The following is a 17548-nucleotide window of genomic DNA, read 5'->3' as shown; positions in this document are numbered from 1 at the left end:
TTTGATTAATTTATAATAAATACAAAACCTTTTGACTATGGTTGTTGAAATAACGACACTCAAGCTGACTGTTAAGAAAATGAATTATAATTCTGCCTATTTGAGACCCATAACTATAACCCACTGCAAATCCTAGATGCCTGTTGCATGTGGTGTTGAATTGCAGGTAGCCTAATGTTGGTTTGAAATGTTGTCCAAAATGGACACTATTAGCAATGTTTCTCACCTTGGTAGGACCCGGTGCTGGGGCAGGGCGAGTGCCGCAGGTAGTCGGGTGAAGTGGCGTGTGCCACACAGGTGCCAGAGGGCTGCACCGGAGCCAGCCAGGCGCGTGGGTCACTGCCGCTGTCTACGAGCGTCTGTCCAGGTTCATAGCGGGACTCCTCGCGCTGCTGCTCCCCAATCCTCTCCGCAGGTTTCAGGCTCTGCAGCCGCGCGTGGATGGCTGCCACCTCCTGTGCGCCTCTGTTCCAGTCTTCCACACTTAGGACATCCATGTTTCTAAACGAACCCGAAAAGTAGAAAAAGTTTACCCGACTGAATCTATATCAGTTGTTTTGGAGGCACCCACTGCTTTCCTGTCGCACTTTGTGAGTAAGACTGTCGCGTGCGGGACTCCTTCTCTGATGTTTCAAGGCGCCGCGTCCGTTTAAAAAGCGGCACGCGCCTGGGAGCCCCCCTCCTCGCGCTGGTCGCGTGTTGACGTCCAATGAGAAGTCTCGGTAAGGCCCGAGAGAGGTGATTATGGCCCCCGAAGCCGGAATGTTTATGATAACGTTACAATTTAAGGAGTGTTTAACGCGAGGGATGTAAGGGGAACCTCCCACAGGACGCACGTGCATGCGGTGACGGTTTTAGGTAAGAAGCGTGGTCCACGCGACGCGAGATTCACAGCTTGGACATAATTAGCCTATTACCTGCGTGTGCATGAGTAAGGGGGAGGAAAAAGAGTGAGGAGAAAGGTTGAAAAGGGTTAATTTACTATCACTAACATGTTTCTCTTCACTGTCTGGCGTAAAGGCTGCATTTCATTTTGCATCCCATATTTACTGTAACCCCAACTCCAAAGTTTGAGTCAAGAAAGAAAAAATCACATATTCGTTGAGACAAAGGAATCTAACATAATAAATGTGCCCCCTAATCAGTTCAAATAATGATGCTTCATCTCAGTATTTGTCCAATTTGAATGAATAACGTTATTTCATGTGTTGATGAAATTAACAAAGTTGAGGGAGAAAAGCCTGCCAAAAAGAGCTTGGGGCTAAGAAGTTGCTTGATCAACAGTCAGCTGATAAAACTTTGGGGCTCCTGGGGCTCGCGCACTCACTGTCAATTCATTCATTCTCAGATCATCTCCAGTTTCCATTTTAATTTTTTCGCGGATCTCAAACGGTTTGATCCAGCTCTCGCAACGCCCTGCCAGTAAAAAGGGCTTCACAATGGAAACGTGAGCGGGGGCTCGCACTCAACACTGTTACGAGCTGTATGTGGCGCAGCGCACGGTTGCAACGGCAATCAGCGAGATGTACATGCACGCGCACAGCACAGACGCAAATACTCGCACAGACCAAACACGATGTTTAGATGAGACAATATATTATTTCCGATATTCACTATTAATTATTCAAAAAAGGGTGCTCACAAGATAAAAGGGAATATCGTAGCCTACAGCTTGGCAAGAAAAACTTTGGACACATTGAGGCTGTAACAGTCTACTGATCAAAGGGACCATGTTTACAGAGACCCAAACATTAAGACTAACCTTAAACATGAACAATGGTCTAATTACTGGGTGGAAATGGGTAGTTTCACCTAATTGACACGGTGGATTTAGGGATAGAACTAGATACAGTGGCCCAATGTATGAGCCACAATGACCAAGGGATGGTACCTGTTGCTGCCCAGTCCAACTTATCACAACATTAAATGAAGTAATTGCAAAATGCAATGCACGAAAATGTTATAGAAGCAGGATAAGACTACATTAAAAAAAAACACTTATATTCAAAGACATAAACTGCTAAGCTGTGATAGACATGTGGGGTTCATTCTTTAAAGACAATGCTGCTTTAGACTAGCTGGAAATTGTGGGACGAAATCCCATAATTCCAGAGATAACCCGACATCAATCTTTTGTATTTTTTATTCATGTATTCATCATGGGGACGTCTTGCGGGCTAGAGGTCTGGCGCCGAGCGTTCGCCCCCTCTTCCCACCTACAAGCCCCCATCCAACGGGCCGGGCCGGGCTCCTGAAGCTACCGACAGGTTGGATATTGTAGCTGGCGATTATTAAAGTGTCGGAGCCACAATGGAGACTCTATGTTCCATTGGTCACGCCTGGGGGGCTCCTCGAGGGAGAGGGGAGGGAGGCTCCCATTCCAATGCGCGAGAGGAGTCTGCGTGCTGCCGCTTCTCATTCCCATCTCCCGGGAGACAGGGGCGAGACGGGCACGAGACCGGAGTCAGAGGAGCTGGACAGAGATTTCAACATTTAACTGAAGCCCTTAGCCTTAGCCTAAATTGTATTGTTTTTGTAGAAATGCTAGGAAAAAAAATGTATTTCGAAGCTCAAAAGTTTGCCACACCTAAGGAGACTTTCTTCTCACTTTTACGTTTTCCTAGAAATACCTGAAAAAGTACTATTGAAAAGTAACAATAAAAACACAAGCAAGTTTTTTTTACTTTACTTAAAGCCCTGTAATCAACTTAAGAATGATGTGTTACCATGACTCAAATATTAATTCAACTTAACATCTTCTCAACCAGCAACCTTATAATGCTAATTAGCATTATAATTTGATGCTATACGTGAATACATTTTAGATAGTAGCCTATACTTTAAGGCCTTTGTGTTAATTAATTACAATTATGCATTCGGGACATTTTGTTTTGAATGTGTCCAGTGTTGTATTCAATCTTAGTAAAATATTCATTTATCGACGTCCAAGTTGTTTATATCCTATTAAAAATGTTGAATGCATACACTTTTAACAAACAAAAAAGAGAGCATGAGGTACAGGTTTACTCTTCATAGAATTACAGATAATGCTAATTATGCTGACTCTGATTTTTCTCTGCCTTGTACAATAAGAAGACAATATCTTGCACGATATCAAGTTGATTATCACATAATGTGTCAAGTGAAATTATAAGCACCATCAATATCTGTTATATTTATTCCTTCCATTAATTTTCAATATCTGTCATTTATCATGAGGAAAAAGCATAAACAGAGACTTGGGGTCTAAGACAATGGGGAAGGGCTAAATAGTGGCACCAACTGGTTAAACTGGAGAACTTCTATGTAGTGCTCCACTGAACTTGACAGCATTGGTCCGCAGCAGTGTGTCTATCCAGCTGTTAACAGCAGTACACAGGCCTTTGAAGTGATGGGCCATTTGAAGTGAAAGACACAAAGGCTTTGCTCATGCTTGATCTTAAAATATATTCCACGCATCAGATCATCTCATATCGCAAAAAAAACCAAACATTTAAATTGTTATGGTTGGTTTTTGTAATTTCTCTTTTACCCTTTGTCCGAAATCTATTAGGTTTAATGTTGAAGCTATAAGCAGGATACTACAACCAACTTGCAATAATTAAATGACATACTATATGTATCAATCCATTTTAGAAAGAAGTTGCCTTTTATTGCTCATAATTAAAATAATGTCAAAAGAGAGAATAAAGGAGAATCACCTTTTAACCTTTTGATAAAAGCAAGACCTATCTGGATCAACTTACCGGTAAGATGTGACTTGTGCAGAGTTGGTTACCATTTCTAAGAGAGTAGACGAGTCACATGCGCTGGAATCAGAAAGTTGAGGAGAGGACAAACTTTGCCACTTTATCTAGAAAGGGAAGCTGTTATGTCGTCTGGAATCTTTGATCAACATTGACTGCACTTATTTGAAAGGTGGAAAGTTGCTCTTTAGTGAGGTGCCTCTATATTTGAATGCTTGTTTTCAGAAAATGTACAGACGTTTGAAGCAAACAGAGAAAAAGACAAAAGCGAATTAGCATTAAGGAAAACATTACTTTGAGGAGTCAAAGTAGTGAAGACACGTTTCTGAATTTTGGAGGATTCATGCCAGAGGTGAGGCGATAAATTACAAAGAATCTTTACCGGTATTCAAATGTGTTGATAAATGACATGATGTAGATTTATTCACCATATTTCTGTATAACGTTGTCTTGCTTACCACAAACAAGAAAATACCATACCTCTGTAGAAAACCTGTTTATTAGACAAATTATACACAGAAAGCTTTGCCACTTGTAACAGAGGCCCCAGTTTGTTCAGTTTTTGAATAATATGCAACACATACAACAAAATAGGCCTATATTAAATACTGTACATCATACACTTTTGAAAATTATCAAGTAAATCCTGTAGTTCTATGTATGAAATAAAAAAAATGTTAACAGATAGCGCAAGAGCAAGTTTGTGCATGCTTTCTTTTTAATCAACTTGCCACTTTTTGTTATTTAGCCAGCAAATAAAAAATGAACTCAGAATGACATGATAAAAGCAAATAGTTTGTGTTGACATGGGCAGAACAGGTAGAAACCAAATGGGACTGCTTAACTCTATACTATAGCTCATTATGATATACTCTTTTCTTTTTGTTAAACAAAAATAGCATCAACGTGTAAAATATACATTTTTATAATGTCTCTTTCATTTATACTAAATAAAACATTTGAAATGTCTGTGTCCTATTTGTCATTCAATAGCCATACTGTAGCCTAAGAAAAATAATGCCTAAGAATGCTTGCTTCAAAACACTGTGGCTCGACTGAGTTCTCTACGCACAACATTTTGCAGTTTTAGTTCTTAAAGATAACAAACTGAAAACTGGTTCTAAACAACTAACATTATCATTTATTAATACAGTGTTAGTGAAAAGGATTTGGTTCCATTTTACCACCCCACCCCCTAATCCACAAAATATTCCTTTAATGATCTCAATGTCCCTTTCTTCTTCCCCCGCCACAAAATGCACCTTAATGGTCTGGTTTGAATTAATTGGCACTTAAAAAAAACAAGTTATATAAACAGTACCCTTAACATTACAGATATGAAATTAAGTATATTTCTGACTTATCTCACAAAAGGCAGACACTGGGTTCTGATGGGCGTTGATTCTTTGTGACATTCCTATGACCCTTAGCGCAACGACTGAATTGCTGCACTAAAATGTTTCCAGTTTTTAGTGATATTTTGACTGGAAGCCGGGAGGATAAAGCTAGCTATAGTTGACATACGTATAAGGCCTGTACTGAAGATGCTGCTGCAATGGCTTCTCCAAAACACAAATGATAGTCCCTTTCATCACATGAACCTGATAAAAAGTGATTAATGATCTCCAACATGACACAACCTCACATAATGAGCTTTTATCTTTTAAACACCCAGGCTATGGCAGCACTTAACTTAAGCAAAACAAAGAAAAAGAAAAAGTAAAAGTTGGAATGACTTATAATGCAAAACCAGAGACTACAGCACTCATTTAGCAGTTTTTCAAAGTTTGCTGAGAGAAAAAAAACAAGTAGACAGCTCAGAACAATGTTATTTTTTTTGTACTTCCTGACCAAAACACATTCCACGCATTAAATCTATTTTTTTCAAAAACAAAACTCAATAAAAGACATATAATAAGCATACGCTTTTGGAAGTCTTTCGGCTTGTCTTTTATGTTTTTTCTTCTTTAAGTTGTTCTTGTATCATCCCTTTTTATTATCCCTCTGAGAGTTTGATAAGAGGATCTCACCTTGACTTTGAAAGCAGAGAGCACAGTACAGGTGAGAAAGAAAAGGTCAGATCTACATACAATCACTTACAGGTCTGTGGGCACTGGTACAGTGCAGTGGGGCTGACAAAGAGTCTTCAATGTGCATCAAAGTGTTGAAAACAGTTTCAGACAGATGCACCAAAATGGCAGAAATAGTTAAAGACCGACGCACCAAACTGGTGATTCAGTGTCACATTGTTGCACTGTCATGGCGTTTAAGCAGTATTCAGATGGATGCTCCGTGATGGGGTCAGCGTGAGTTCAACTGTAACGTCTCAGTGTAGTCTGGCCACCGTATTGACACCACCTTGGACGCATTTAGTACCCCAAGTATCGGTGAAGCAAGAGAAGAGAAAACTTAGTATGGACTCCCACAAAGTGAAAAGGCAGAGTAAAAGTTGAAAAGTGGAGTCTTCCGATATTCACTGAGATCAGGCCTTTTCAAAACTGCAAGGGGCTGCTGTATGTATTCCCAGGGCTACCGACAAAATTATAGTTATAAACGCCTTCATAAAATAACAACTCAATAATTGCTTAGTAGTGTGAGCCCCTTAGAATTGTTTAATGGCTAACAACATCACCAGTCATCCACCAATGGCAGCCCTGGAGCTCACAGGAATATACGTGTTTCCTGTGGTAGGAGTAGTGTAAACTAAACCCTCCAAGGGGGATTTAGATCATAATAGTCAGGTAATTTCAGCAGATCTCCATTACATGAGGCAGTCCTCATAATGTAAAACAGAAGCAATAGAAAAAGATCCCCTTTCACACATATCCCTAAAAATAATCCCCCAAACAATCACAAGAACAACAACAACAAAGCAAAGTCAACCCTTCCCACCCCCTTCCCTTTATGCACCTTACCAGAATGTTTGCAGGAGGATAAGGAACGCCCAAATAGACCTCCATCTCTTTTGTCTTCTCGACATAAAAATTGGACACCCCTGGAAACACCCAAGCAGAAACTAAAAACATAAAGATTCCTATGTACACCTCTCTAGCAGATTTTCTTTAGCTTAGCCATAAAGCATTTGTTCTACCATCCCATGACCGACCCTAACCACCTCGCCTCCTTCTGCTCCTATTCCTCCTGAGCCAACCATATCCTTAGAAACTCCTCATATGGATGTGCCCCTGTCGGGGTCATTGCCATATCCAAAGTTGGGTCCTGGACCTGTGGACTGGTAGGGGATGGAGGACATTGTTTTAATAGGGCTGCGGAAGAAGCCACCGTTGGGGGCTCTCTGCCTAAAAGGGCCCACCCCACCAGTCCGGTGGTCCTGGAGGACGCCGCCACCGCTGCCGAAACCAGTTGAAAATCCAGCAGCGGCTTTGGCAGAGAGGGTGCGGCTCAGGGTCTGGATCTGCTCGGGGATGAAGGTGGTGGTGGTGATGTGGGTGTTGCGGAAGTCGCTGATCTGCTCGAGTGCCTGGCGTGCCGCAGGCAGGGCATCCATGTCAAGGGGCGTTAAATCGATGGAAGAGGTGGAGAATTGCTTGTGGGGGCTTTCATCATCGGTGCACAAGCTGTTAACCCGGCGGTGTAGGTGCTCCAGGTCGATCTCCTTATCGTCCTGCAGGTGGGAGGGGCAGGGGAGTAGTAGAACGAAGAAGAGGAAGTGGTGATGGTAAATGGAAGAAGGGAATGAGAAGTTAGAAAGAACACATTGGAACGTAGGATTTAAAAGGGATGTTTGAGGAGAAAGATCCAGGGTTAGTGTTTAAGGGTGGGAGATGAAGGTGAGGGAAGTGGTGAAGTGAAAAGAAAGAAGAAAGAGGATGTGGGGGATTATTCAAGGAAAGTTTGATAGGAAGGCAATGGGAGAGAGAGGGTAAAAATGAGGGGAGGAAGAGTGAGGGTAGTGCAAAAAAAAAAGTAAGGACATGGAGAGAACAGTGAAGGAAACATGAGAGTACGTGCAGAGAGGGTGTATTTTTTTAAAGAATTAATGGAAAAGGGTTGGGTGTAATTTGTATTCAGCAAAAGGGCCAATCAACCAGTACAAATGGGTAGAGAGAAAATTAGTAAAAGAAAGAAAAGGCCAATGCAGGTGAGGACATTTTGGCATGCATGTAGCCAAACAAAAGTGTTGGCACAATTAAAAATGAGACCCATGTTGAGTTAGGAGAGAAAGTGAGGATGGCACAACATAAAGTTATTTAAAAAAAAAGTTTGGTGGTCATTGGGAACCATTCATGTGACAGGAAGCAAGGAGAGCAAAAGGGAGGAGGGGAAAGATGGAGGGAAGAGAAGCACACTATGAGCTGTGGTGAGGATATAGAAGGAGAGAAACATACACACACTTCTACAAGGTCTTTAAGGGAGTGCAGATAATCTGGAATACACAGAAAACACACCACCATCATGCTGTGCGCTCTGCGATTCCAGGGGGCTTGTGCTTGGTCTACTGTCCCTTACAATAACATAACATTACAAATAAAACCTCTTTTACATAAGCCAGTTCAAATGCTTAACGATACCTCACCTAACCTATGTATTTTTCCTGCTTATTGTCAACATTGCATCAAGGCCAACATGCCAACAAATTCACATTGAGATTGACATCTCATTTTCAGGTGAAGTTTTTCCAGGCCAGGCCACATACAATATGGCTCCTTTATCAAATGCATTTTAGAAGATAGATTATTAAACTTCAATCAAACAATATTTAACAGTTCAAAAAGAAAGTGCATATATCAACTTAGGCTTTACCTTAACTTGCAGTATATGTTAAATGAGACTTATAATTACTATATTCACATATTCATTCAAGGATGGTTACACTCACTGAGAGGTGATGCATGCCTTTACAGGGGACAGTGGTGTGAGGGAGCTGAGTACGCAATGAATGAGGTGAGGATAGCGAGAGGAAAAGGCTTTGCTGAAATGTACTAACTCCACACACATGGCAAGCTGCTTCTCTGGCTTTATGGAAGGTAAGGGTCTGAGAGTTAGGTCTGTGGAAGTGTGGGGTGTCACATCAATATAGGTGTACCATTAAGGTTCACGCTTTGTGTAACGTCACAGGGTTTTGTGAGGAAGGGAGTCACATTATTGGGGGTAAAGATAGAGTTACTGACCGTGTCCTTTAGGTCTGGGGGTCTGGAGGGGGCTCTGGACCTACTGTAGCTCACGGGCAGAGGGGACAAGCAATGGTGCCCCCTGGTTGCCATCTAAGGAAGGGACAGTGGGAGGGAGGAGAGGACGAGGGGGCGCTAGTGTTTGTCGTGACACTATCATAAACACACTTTACATTTGACGGAGGGGATATCCAAAGGGTAGAGTTGGTATCAAAGAAATGAAGGGAAATGAAAAAGAACAGTGAATCACAAATGGTCAGTCCGCTGTAAGTTAAAGGACACTAGTGGGAATATTTAAGGACTGAAAGGTACTGTGAAAGGAGAAGTGTAAGGCTTCTGTGGAAAAGAGGGGGAGGACCTGACCACATTTATATTATTGTGAAGGAAGATTTCCTACAGTATAAAGCCCACTGAACTAGTCAACACTGATCACCTGATCATGACCTATATTTACATTAACACAATTATAAATCTAAATGTATCTGAAGATCTGAAATGTATTCACATCTATTGTGTGCAATATAAAGGCTTTATATTGGATGACACAGCCAAGTTTACACAACAAACTGTGTTTTGGCTTCATCTAGTAATATTACTTTTTAGTAAATCTCCATGTTACATGAATTAAATACTTAATTGAAGGCTTCTCACCTTCAGGTTTCAAGATTATACTTTACTTGCTTCTATATAGAGGGACAGCACCCTCTAGAGGCAGGAAAGCATCATTGCACACAGTCAACCGGCAACATGCCAGGTGTATAAAAGTTTTTGAAAGAGGTATTTTTGTATCCAGCAGTAAGCTTGTCTGTGAACACTACATTTTGAACCTTGCAACTTAATGTCCATTGTTCCTCTTTATACCTTTTCACTCCTTTATTATACCAGTTCTTCAAGCGTTACTAACCAATGATTTATTTCTATCCTCTATTGTATGTATAACCTTGGGGTGGGAGGTGAGGTGGTGAAGGTGGTCATTCTCATTTTGGGGGTGAGCTCGGAGGGGTTGGTGTGTTCGTAGGAGTGCTGCACGATCAGGGCACAAGGAATGTCGCAGCATGCCGGGGGCTGGTAGTGGGTGGAGGGGGCATGGGTGTGGCCCATGCTGGGGTTCTGGTTCAGGGTTTGAGCGCCCAGGGCATGAGGGCGCTCATTTGTAGTGTGAGGGCAAGGATCAGCAGCTTGCCTGGCAGATGGGCCATCTGCCTGCGCCTGGTGTTAGTTTGTGAGGTGCATGTGTGTGTGTGTGTGTGTGTGTGTGTGTGTGTGTGTGTGTGTGTGTGTGTGTGTGTGTGTGTGTGTGTGTGTGTGTGTGTGTGTGTGTGTGTGTGTGTGTGTGTGTGTGTGTGTGTGTAAAAAGGACAGGAGGAGAGAGACAGAGTTGTGGGAGAGAGATATGGAGTAATTCGTATACATGTGTTTGTGTGCATGCAAGTTGAGTGGGAAGTTTAAAACCCCACAAAATAAAGAAGCCAAACAGAGACACAGGTAGACAATCAGCAGCCGGGCGGAGACAGAGAAGGGATGAGTGACAGACAAGATCAGGCAGATGAAAGGATTTTAAGGTTGAGGAGAGAGAGAAGTCAATTGGAGAGACAAACGGGTGGGGGGTGAGCGAGAAGAGAGACACGGCAGTCAGTCAGCACACAGAGTTAAGCAGGTCGTCTGTGTCGTGTCCTCAGAGAGACATTCACACAGTGGTTATATACCTGGAAAGGGGAGATGTTTAAATGGCATTTTGAATTGTTCTCCCCCTCTCTCTCTCCCCCTCGCCCGCTACACCCCTCAACACAGAGTACTTATCTATAAAAACAAAACAAAAACAAATATGAGAGCTTTGAGCCACAGTGACACAGATCATTGTGTAGAGGTAGAACGAGTAGGCCGGCAACTTTCATCCTGATGATGATACACAAGGAAGTGCCTGCTCTACTCGTGCTAAATCTACATGGATTATATGAAAAATCAGACATGGTCAAAACCACAGACATAATCGTTATGGAAGAGTTCTGACAATGGCAATATGCAGTATAATGGTTACAGGTTTGAACTTTTAGAGATGCGGTTGGATCCAATGACAGAACTCTTTCATATAAACCTCTCATAGAACATATATATATAGGCCTGAAAGGGTAAAGCAATACAGCTGTCCTGTTATGAATGAAATGGGTCTTAGACACTCATTTGGAAAACATTTGTCAAAGGAATCAAGAATCAAGAGGTCCAAATTTAGACTAGCTTCCAAAGCAGCATACATATACAGTCCTATCATTATGTTTTTGTAGATGGGGTATATCCAGGAAGTAGTTATTGTAGTTCACTAATACATTTAACTCATAAGTGAACTATCAAACATCCCAAGATCGCAGGGCTGCCTTGGAGACCGTTAGACAGTTCTCCCTCCACCCTTTATTTTGTATGCATATCCTTGTGAAATGTTCACATGATACAGCAGAGGTGACCCACAGGAATCAACTCTGTGGAAATGTGTTTATTTGTGTTTATGAATGTATATCTCATTAACAATTCTATCGGCATATATTGAGATGCAGCCTCACAAATAGCAATGTCAGCCGTTCCACAACACATAGCACAGACACAAACACTGACATATAGCTCACAGTCAAAATCAGTTACCACAGCATTACACAATGAATGTAAAGGCATGAAGAGACATTATGTATGTTTTAATATGCAGAAGAAACACAGAGAAACAACACTTACAGATTAGATGTATTAGAGCTTGAACGGTGGATTGTGGGTTTTCATGTATAAAGTAAAGCATGGGTGTATGTGTGTGGCATGAGGGGATGGTGTCTTTGGCCTTACTATCAGATGGATGGATGTAGAAATTATGTATGGCTGTGTGGACTGATTGCTTCCATCTAAAGACGTGTATATGTCACTGAAAGAATGAGCTGGAAGCCACCCTTTTAAGCATGTTTAAAACACGCTGAACAAATGTATATATTGCATTAATGGGGTTCTTGATATGTCATATCTGACACAAATCTGTTCATTATATTGACACAAGCCTGACATGTAGCAAGAGGAGAGGTAAAAGCGAAGCAATGTATGCATGCATGGGAGAGAGCCTGCTCATTGGTGTGATTGTGTGTTGCAGTATGAGTGGCAAATCTGTTTTTCATCTTCAAGGGAGACAAATTAGGATGAGTCTGTTATTTGGTAATTAGAAGTGATTAGCATTCTCAGTGTACTTTTGAATACATTATTCAGAGGTTTTATTCAATGAGCATCTGTGATAGGCAAGACCCAACTGATAATCATAATGACATAACTGCACTCATAGTGCATCAATCCTTTTTACATTTAGTGCACTTGCTCATTTGCAATTAAGCCAATCTAAGAGATAGATTACAGAGTATCCAAGTTAATTAAACATTATTTAGTATTCTATGTAGTAACATGGTTTTTAGTGATTTCCACAATCACCATGATGGTTTAAAAGACATACTGTCAGTCTGCCCTAATACATACAATAATACTTGAGGAAACCATGCAAATCCCTATGTGGCAGATATTAGCCGGAATTACACAGCAAGTCTATAATATGTCTATCTGGGCCCAGTACGTCACTGCGTTGGACTCCTCAAGCCAAGTCTCCATGACTAATTCATACTCCTGGTGCCAATGTCTGTTGATAAGCCCACATATTAAGAATGGGTCACCAGACTTCCTACTTTATGTGAAGCTTGCAAAATGCGCAAGGAGTGTTAGTATCCACTGTGACAGCAAGACAGAGGCCAACTAATTCTTCATTTAAACTTACAGAGAGTGAGGTGTCTGGTGGAGTTAATTACAGGCTTTATGGTTTGCTTCACTTTATTAATTCAACTTTAAAAAGTTGGATGACATTAAACACACTAGACTTACTCCACTGGCCATGACTAAGGCCAAATTGCATGAAGAGGCAGAGTTTTCCCCAGTCGATAAAATGCAACATATGCAATTTATATAATTAGCTGCTTTGAAGTTGACTTAAATGTGTCTTCTTCCCTCCACTGAGTAGGGACATGCTGCAGTGGACCCAGCTTGACTCCCTCCTTTTCTGTCCTCAGAAACCTTCTCTGCAGCTGGTTGCCCATTTGGAAACATCCTGCACAGATGGTGATTTGAGATCTGAGTATGGTATTCCCACCGTTTTTACATATACTGTGACAGGTTAACTTGAACAAGAAATTAGAAATAATAAGTCAGCCAAATTAAATACTTTTATTGGAGTATGCTTGAAACAAACTCATTTGTAAGATGTGTCGTCTTACCACATCTGAAGGCAACATTGTTTATCTTTGTCCCAAGCACCCACACCCTTTCTCATTGTCATAGAGGTAAAGTATCCCTGCAAGTTATGTTGTTGCACCCATTGGTACAATAACCATTGATATCAGTAGTTGTTCAGAATAAAAAGAGAGCTTAACAGAGCAGTTTAGATCCTGCCTACTTCCTCTCCCCCACACATCAGGCCACTGGCTGATTGAAGTGGCTGTGATGGTCAGAATGTTGATTCAAAAAGTTATAAAAAATGTTTGCTAGTCCCCAGTGGGAAAGGAGTGACAGCGGGGGTTTCAGATGCTGTTTGATGATCTGACAAGCGCTCTGTTTGAAGTGTATTGATCCCCTTCAGGTTCAGTGGTTACGGTGAGCAAACCTTGAGCTAAACTAATGGCAATCAATAGGTCAACGCTTTGATAGGGTGACGGATAAATGTCAGGGTTCAACTATCAATAACAATCATGGCTGACTGAGCCAACTTCATCTTCACCATGGAAGCACTGACAGGGCTTTTCTAATGATGCTCTTTGAACGTAATTTAGATATCCCATTTCCTCGCTGGCACTATAATCCCAATGTTTTATTTTGATTTGCATTAACAACTATTTGACTCCTTCCTTTAAGCATAAAAAGCAATATATGCAAACTATACATCTCTCCAATTCTGGCTGAATGCAAGAATAATATTATAAATATTTACTGGAAATTAAAAATTCCCCTTTTTCTCAGTTATAATGCACATACATAAGAGGTGCACCTTATCATCCATACGTGACTTCTTCATCTATGAAAGTGATTTCCATATGCGAGTTATTGCACGGTGCGTTGATATGCAAAACTTAGAAAATCTACAAAGAGAATTAAAGACTATCAGCGTTTAAATCCCTGCTGTCCCTCCTCTTCACTGCTGCGTCTCCACTCCTGCGCTCAGTCAGGGGCCGATTCCACTCGCTGCCTTCGGGGGCTAATGAAGATGGCGGGGGGGCGTGTGTGTTTGTGTGTGTTGCAGCTGAACCACACTGTGCCTAACATGACTTTGTGCTCAGCCAAAGGTTTGGTGTCTTTGTGGCTGCTCAGTTGTTGGACATGACCAGTGATCTAACGACAGATTAAAGCTGGTAGCTGAGCAGGGGGCCGGAGGAAGGGGGGCCTAAATGGTGTGTCTGTCGCTGCGTGCACTGAAGAAAAACATACTGTTGCCTGATCTAAATCAAAATTATATTGGCAGTCAGCTATGCGGCAACATTTTGGACTTTAGGAAAGGTTACAGACAATCCCACGTGGCCAAACTAGTTTAACAGACCCTGTTAGAGCCAGTATTTTGATTTGATAAGAAAGGCCACCTAATTGTGACGTCTGTAGTCAACGCACTATAAAAGGACTACAATTCCCATGGCGCCGGTGCTAAAGCCACAGTGACGGGCAACCTGTTGAGAGACGCCGTCGAGGAACAGTTTTTAAACGTACTTATCTTACCGTAACGTACCGTACTCTTACCGTACAAGTAACCTTTAAGTTATAAAAATGATCAAGACAGAAAGAATACCTAAGTTGTTTTGTTATTTTACTTTGAGTTTTGCCTATTTCTTTTGAATATTGTAAAGGCCTATTTTTCTTTGTTGCATGTGCAAAAGTTTGTTATTTTATTTTGAGCAAACACATCGCAACATCTTCTAAACCATCGGAGGCCAAGCAGAACTTCAAACTGTGAGTAATTTAAGAAAAGAAACGAGTTAGAACTGTCTGTTTAAGGCATCTAGTGGCTTGATGGAAAAGGAAGGAAGGAAGCCACGACAGACCCATTTCAGTTGAGATTGAGATTCAATTGATAACTGTGTTTCTTCTACAGGCGGATATCTGTTTTCCTCACCTACTTCTATATCTCAGCATGGTGGGCGGTAGCATGCATAGCAATTATTAAATACATGCAACTTGGTTTACTAAAGTAATTAGAGGATTAAATCATGGCAGCAATATATAATGTAAGAAGCCAAATTAAGCTTAAGCAGACCAAACAGCAGTCAACCTGCGTTGAGCATGTGGCTCTATCCTCACTGCAGTTTGTAGCCAGTTTAACGGCACATCATGCCAGATGCATGGGGAACTTGCACATAACAAACTGACTCAGATAGATGAGTCTGCCTGCAGCTTTATAGCTCCTGCTTCTGTATTCACAAAAGTGCACCAATTCTCCTACAACATAGCACAGCTAGTCTTAGCCTCACTGATTCATTTCCAGAGGGGAAGAGGAAACAACTTGGAGTGTAACTAAAATTACACAATTAAATAAATCAATGTATACCACAGCCCAAGGCACATTTAATAAATACAAAAAATGATTTTTCACTGTTTAAAAGTTGCAAGCAATTGCACGTCTTGTATTGGACTGCAGTAAGTAAACAAAGCTGTGCGAAACGTACAGGCTCTTAGTCAGAGAAGACTGTGACACTCCAGTGATTACATCTGGTGACACACACTCACAAACTACTTATTTTCCTGCTACGAAAATCCATTTTCAATTTTATTTGTAGTGTTTTTCTGTATTTTACGGCAAAGGAGGTCACCCCAACCCCACATCACATCCATGACGACTTGTGAGTGAAGATGTCTCCAAAAGCGAGAAACTGTAGTGATGTCAAATTGAATAATGTGTGTTTGTACGACACATTTTCAACACGTAGCTGCTCAGTTAATAATGTGGTTTGATTGTTTTCTCATTCAATTATATGTTTATGGAGTTGTCATGTTTAAACTCTCCCTCTATATTTGCAGATCATTCTTTTATAATTAAAGTAACCTCATCTGACACTAAATCACTCCCGCTATAGCAACAATTTTCATTTTCATCATTTTCTCCTCTTTTCTAATTATCTTTAGTGGAACTTTAAATTAGCATGACACCACCGATTAAGGAGATGGGCCAGGCTTCTCTTATTTGTGTCTGAGAGATGTTCACTCAAGCCTGATTTCCACTGCATGGTTCAGCTCCACTCAACTCTAATCAACTCAGCATGCTTTTGTTACCAGGTTGTTCTCTCTATCTCTTCTCCACGGCTAATAGCTAATGTGCTGTAATGGTCATCTTTTCCCGTCCTTTACAGCCCATTTTGGTAACTGTAGGCAACGTTAGCAATATAATACAGAACACCATTCAAACAGCTCATATCTAAATGACCGTGATTTGATTTAGTCTGTAAGGAAAATGAAATGAAATGCCAATTTGCCAATGAAATAAATGAAAGCTAAGGAAACCATGCAACATTAATTCCGGAAAGTCATTATTCATAAGTTAACCTTAACCTGCTTTTATCAAATGGCTTCCTCAGAGGGGAAAAAGCAATTGTTTAAAGCTGAAGTAATTTACCTGATGGCAAAAACATTTCCCGCTTAAATTAATCTGTGCTGCTTCATGCCTCATTGTAATTTGTTACCAACACATAAATACTTAACTCTGAACAAAAAGTGAAAATATTATGTCCCAGACAATTACATTTCTTTCACTTCATCAGTGTCATGTTTTGCATACCAAATTTGCTACACTTTCCTGCAATTTCACAGTTTTGATTAAAGTTATTTACTTGAAAATGTTCTCCCTGTTGTGTTGTGGTAAACAAAGCAGTAGGCATGAGAGGTGACAATGTGGGTCGGCGTTGAAAGATGAATTAGAAGCTGATACAATTTCTGGTCAAATCCCTATGAGGATTAAACAGCTACTGAAATGTCAAGTTGCACCAATGGCTAGTCATATACTGAATTACAATCCATTATTAGAAATTCGACTACACATGCTGCCAATTGTTTTTTATTTGAATATTTCCCCTGTATTGTCTATGTAAGAGCAAACAAAGATAGCCAATGAAAACAGACTGCAGGGTCTCTACCAGGGGAAGATGTTGCCAGCGTCACTTTGATTGCCTCAAATGATATTCCTGCTGAGCTGATCAAACGCATAGAGGCTGATTGGATATTTCACAGGGCGCTACTGCTAATTCACAAGGTGGAGTGTTGCCACTATTTTGAAGAGAACGCCTGTATACATATCCATGTTTAAATCTGTGTGTCAGTGTTTTTGACTCTGCCTTGGTCAAGGTACGCAGCAGCATTCAAACAGGCCCTCCGGTTGTTTTTGTATTCAGCTTTTTTAACGTTGCCAGTGTCATCTTTTCTGAAAAATATTTACTTTTCACGACAAATATGGTTGATTACCCTGTTGACACTGACACATTTGTCTCATTTTAAATTAATAGACACCAACCAAATAGCATCAATCATATCATTCTTAAAAAGAGGTGAGAGTATGCAGCAGTGGAATACAGACTACATAATAGGGTCAAAAGAGAACATACTTACAGGATTCAATACACATTGAGGATTTGGACT

The 17548-nt window shown here is 40.9% G+C and overlaps 1 protein-coding gene across 5 annotated transcripts in view; it reads right to left on the bottom strand.

Moving 5' to 3' along the window:
- Window positions 1-321: 321 nt before the first annotated feature.
- The window catches only part of grid2 (glutamate receptor, ionotropic, delta 2), a 486943-nt gene continuing 469716 nt past the window's right edge, over window positions 322-17548 (bottom strand). Inside the window, exons 16-17 of one of the 5 annotated variants that reach the window (XM_079687592.1) lie at window positions 9819-10087; window positions 7133-7371 (exon numbers count right to left, since the gene is read on the bottom strand). In XM_079687592.1, the coding sequence (XP_079543718.1) occupies window positions 7266-7371; window positions 9819-10087 (375 nt within the window). In that variant the 3' untranslated portion in view covers window positions 7133-7265. Of the gene's footprint in view, window positions 502-4227; window positions 7372-9782; window positions 10088-10584; window positions 10679-17548 lie in introns of those variants that run through there. The other 4 variants (XM_079687593.1, XR_013809307.1, XM_079687594.1 and 1 more) reach the window with 4 other exon arrangements.

This window comes from Notothenia rossii (assembly GCF_949606895.1).
Source record: "Notothenia rossii genome assembly, chromosome: 6".
NCBI lineage: Eukaryota > Metazoa > Chordata > Actinopteri > Perciformes > Nototheniidae > Notothenia > Notothenia rossii.
Note: the sequence above shows the minus strand (reverse complement) of the source record. Positions and strands in the feature narration are given on the sequence as shown.